Below are 3,527 nucleotides of genomic sequence, written 5' to 3'. Positions count from 1 at the left end.
AAAGAAAGAAAGAAAGAGCCATCTATATCTTCCCCACACAACAATTCTGAATGTGTTTCTCCAATTTCCCTATCACCTCACAACTATTATATTTTTTTTCTTTTTGTATTCATCCGCTTCATCTTCTATTGGGTTTCAACGGTAACTGTGTTTTACCTCCGCCGCCTTTCCCGTCACTTCTGTGGACACCCACTTCTAAAAAAAAAACAAGGGAACGAGATGAGCGAAAGAAAAACGGCAGTTGTTTGGGAAATACATACACAAAATGTGTTGAGGAGGGGGAAGAGAAGGAGATGAAAGGGAGAAAACAAACAAAAAAAACATCAACAAGGGATAAGCGCAGAAAGGGAAACGGAAAATGTGTATTTGCATCTCATTAGCCCACCACATAAAGATAAACACACACGCACGCCATTTGAATGAACCGATGTAACACAATACAAACAAAAGTACAAAATATGGAATGTGTTTAAGATAGCTGAACTGCGACGTTAAATGTGGTTACACAATAAATACGGTTTGAGGTGAGAAAGGGACAAAAATAAGAAAGGAAGGAGTGCACCAATAAATAATTATTATTTGTCGGTTAATTATACTCCTCGATTTTTTTCTGTACGGAGGTGGAGTACAAGTGGAAGTAAAGGTACGGTAGGGGGAACATGTAGCCAAACAATAAAAAAAGAGAAGGGAAGGGAAAGAAAATGTAAAAACGATTTGCTAAGCTGGAATTTGTGCCCTTGTAAGGGCAAGATTCATTCTAGTTACCACATAAAAGGAAAAATTTTATGAAGAATAAAGCTTCGTATTACAGAAGTTTAATCATATTGGTAATGATAAACAAAAAAAGAAAGGCGTAAAGAAATAAAGAGAACGTTACTGGAAAAGGGGCAAAGGAGTGGAACGAAATAGACCCGATAGCACCGCCAAACATGAAGAAGCCGTCATCAGCTCATTTCTTTTACAATTCCCCCCCCCCAAAATCACATTTTCCAGTTTTCTCCATTATTACCATTTTATTTTAATGGAAACGAAGGGGTGAGAATAGTTATATACGATCCTTTACGCCTTGCTCCGTGACTCCAGTACACCTTCACCAACGGAGCGCAAGCGGCATTCCAAGTCCTGAGCGGGCGAATTGCTGCCTTTCCTCAAGGCGCCGTTGCAGCATTTCGATAGGTTTCCGGTGGAGAGTTTCACGCAAGGTGCTCACAGAATTGAGAAGTTTCTCGTATTCAAATTCTTCCTCATTTTCGCACAGGCGGTACCGCATCAGTAGCCGGTAAGACTCCCTTTCTTCTTCTGTCCACTCACTCTCACGCTCAGTAAATCCCTCGTGAGGTGCTTCACGGGAAAGATGCGGAAGTTGAGTGGCAACCCGTTCGAAACTTTGAAGCGGGTGAAAGCGGTTATTGTACTGATCCTGAGGGTAAGGCTCTGTAGTGGTTGCAGGACCTGACTCAACTCTTGTTGGTGCAGAATTAATGGTCATAGAGGGAATGAGGGATGGCACGCACTCGTTAACGCCGAGCTCACTGGACCGTCTGTTTATAGGCTGGTAAAATGACTGCCATCGCTGCCGGTCTGGCCCCTCAACAATATCACGGCGGTAAATAAATTCGCCTTCCGCCGTCACGCCCACAATCTCATCTTCTTCATGGGTCATAGCGACCCTATTATCGTCACTTTCACGTTGACTCTCCAATCCTGCAGCGGTGGCGACTGTGGAAACACCACTGCCTCCACCGCTGCATTGATCACCACAATCGATTGGCGTAACCACTCTCTCAGGGTTGTAGTGAAAAGTGAAATATCTATCAATACCATACAACTCATTTAATGTGTCTACCGCACCACCTGTTGGTGTTGCCCTGATTGTCGATATATCTTCCTCCTCAGCATCAACGTCAGCATTTGAATGCGAAAGATGCAATTTCACTTCGGTTCTTTGAACGCCACCACGACGCATCTCCTGTCTCATCACTTCACTACCGGACGAGCACGAGGAAGAACGACTAATGTCATCATTATACCCAATTGACGCCTCGTTTCTTTGAGAAACACCTGAGGGAATTCGTTGGACTGGGGAAAACGCAAACCCCCGCGCGCCACTCGTCGCATGCACGACTTCACCAACCGGATTTGTGAGAGGCGCTCGTTGCTGCATCACAGATTGCTCCTCCTCGTTGCGGTCCCCAAGCGAAAGTAACTCCGAAGCAATGGAAAAATTACCGAAACTTCCCCGGGACCCTCCAAGGCCTACAATTGAAAGTTGAAGAACACTCTGACCCCAGTGATCAACCACGTCACGACTTTCACTGCCTTCTTGACTTCTGTTTCCAACCTTCTCAGCCACTGCTAAGGAAAACCGACTGCTTGCATACTCATTAGAAAGTTGCATTTGATTTGCAGCTGGTTCAGCAGTAATTTCATTTGTTGTCACGGATGCCTCCATCTAATCTGCTGTCTCCCTTTTTACGGTCTTTATCAAAAACGTCTGTCTAAACGATCTTCTGTTACTATTTTAGTTTCTTATCCGAATCAACCCCCCCTAAACGTGTAATACGCGAGGTAGTGCCACGGGCAGGTAAACAAAAAACTAAACGCTTGTGGAGCCCTCACAATGTAAGTGTAGTGCGTCTGTGGACCTTTTTTTTTTTTGCTGTTAACCTTTTCGCCTGTTTGTTTTCGTGTTCAACCAATTCGCTTGCTTTTCTGTGCTTGCGACTTCTTTTTTTTTTCTTTCTCGGTTCTGTTCAGTTTCTTACCACACTTAGAGAGAAATTTGTTTTCCGTCTTATCTTTTTATTTTTTCCTTGCTTACGCTTCTAAGTGAGTCAGGAGTGAGTGTATCCTAAGTTGTGATATCAGTTTGCTAACCGAAGAGCTACAACTTCTAAAAAAAAAAAATCCTCCTCCTCCTTCCTTTTCCTTTCCCTTCTTCTTTCAAATTGTAGCCGGTTTCTTTTTCTTTTGTGTTTCACTCCCTTCTAGTGCCTTTCGCTGCTGTCCAGTGTCTTTGCACCACTATGGAACTTCTGCCGTATCTAACCCAATGGCGCTCTAACCGCTTCTGGTGAAGGTTCTTAATGTGGTTCTTACTGTTATTGTTTTTTCTTCCCGCTCTCTCTCTCTCTCTTCGTTTCTCTCTTTGCGCGTGTGTGCAACGATCCGACCTAATGGTTTCGGTATCGTACGTTTTACTCTTTCAAGGTGTGGGTTACTTCTAAAGCACACGCTTCGAACTTCTTTTTGTTTGCTCTCTCCTTTCTTTTTTTTTTTACTTTTCCAGGATTCTTCTTCACTGGGTATCTGAAGTACCTTTCTTATGTGTATATGTAATAAACAAATAAATATTTAAATATATATATATTTGTGCGACAAAAATTTTTCTTCTGTGTACGTTTCGTTGGCTCTCCCCTCTCTTTTCTTCACGTCAGTGAGGACCTGAGTGCGGGGATTTCTATAAACACACGATTTTGGAGGTTCAATGCGGTTCCTCCTCGATGTCCTTCCTTCTTTTTTTTTTT

General features: G+C 43.1%; 1 protein-coding gene across 1 annotated transcript; it reads right to left on the bottom strand.

Moving 5' to 3' along the window:
- Nucleotides 1–1,090: 1,090 nt before the first annotated feature.
- On the bottom strand, nt 1,091–2,452 carry TEOVI_000785900 (uncharacterized protein; the record flags this gene model as incomplete). The annotated part of the gene is made up of 1 exon (XM_067222980.1): nt 1,091–2,452. The coding sequence occupies one exon, from the start codon at nt 2,450–2,452 to the stop codon at nt 1,091–1,093; it is 1,362 nt and encodes a 453-aa protein (XP_067079081.1).
- Nucleotides 2,453–3,527: the final 1,075 nt, after the last annotated feature.

The sequence above is a fragment of the Trypanosoma equiperdum genome (assembly GCF_001457755.1).
Source record: "Trypanosoma equiperdum strain OVI genome assembly, contig: ctg_1726, whole genome shotgun sequence".
Classification (NCBI taxonomy): domain Eukaryota; phylum Euglenozoa; class Kinetoplastea; order Trypanosomatida; family Trypanosomatidae; genus Trypanosoma; species Trypanosoma equiperdum.
Note: the sequence above shows the minus strand (reverse complement) of the source record. Positions and strands in the feature narration are given on the sequence as shown.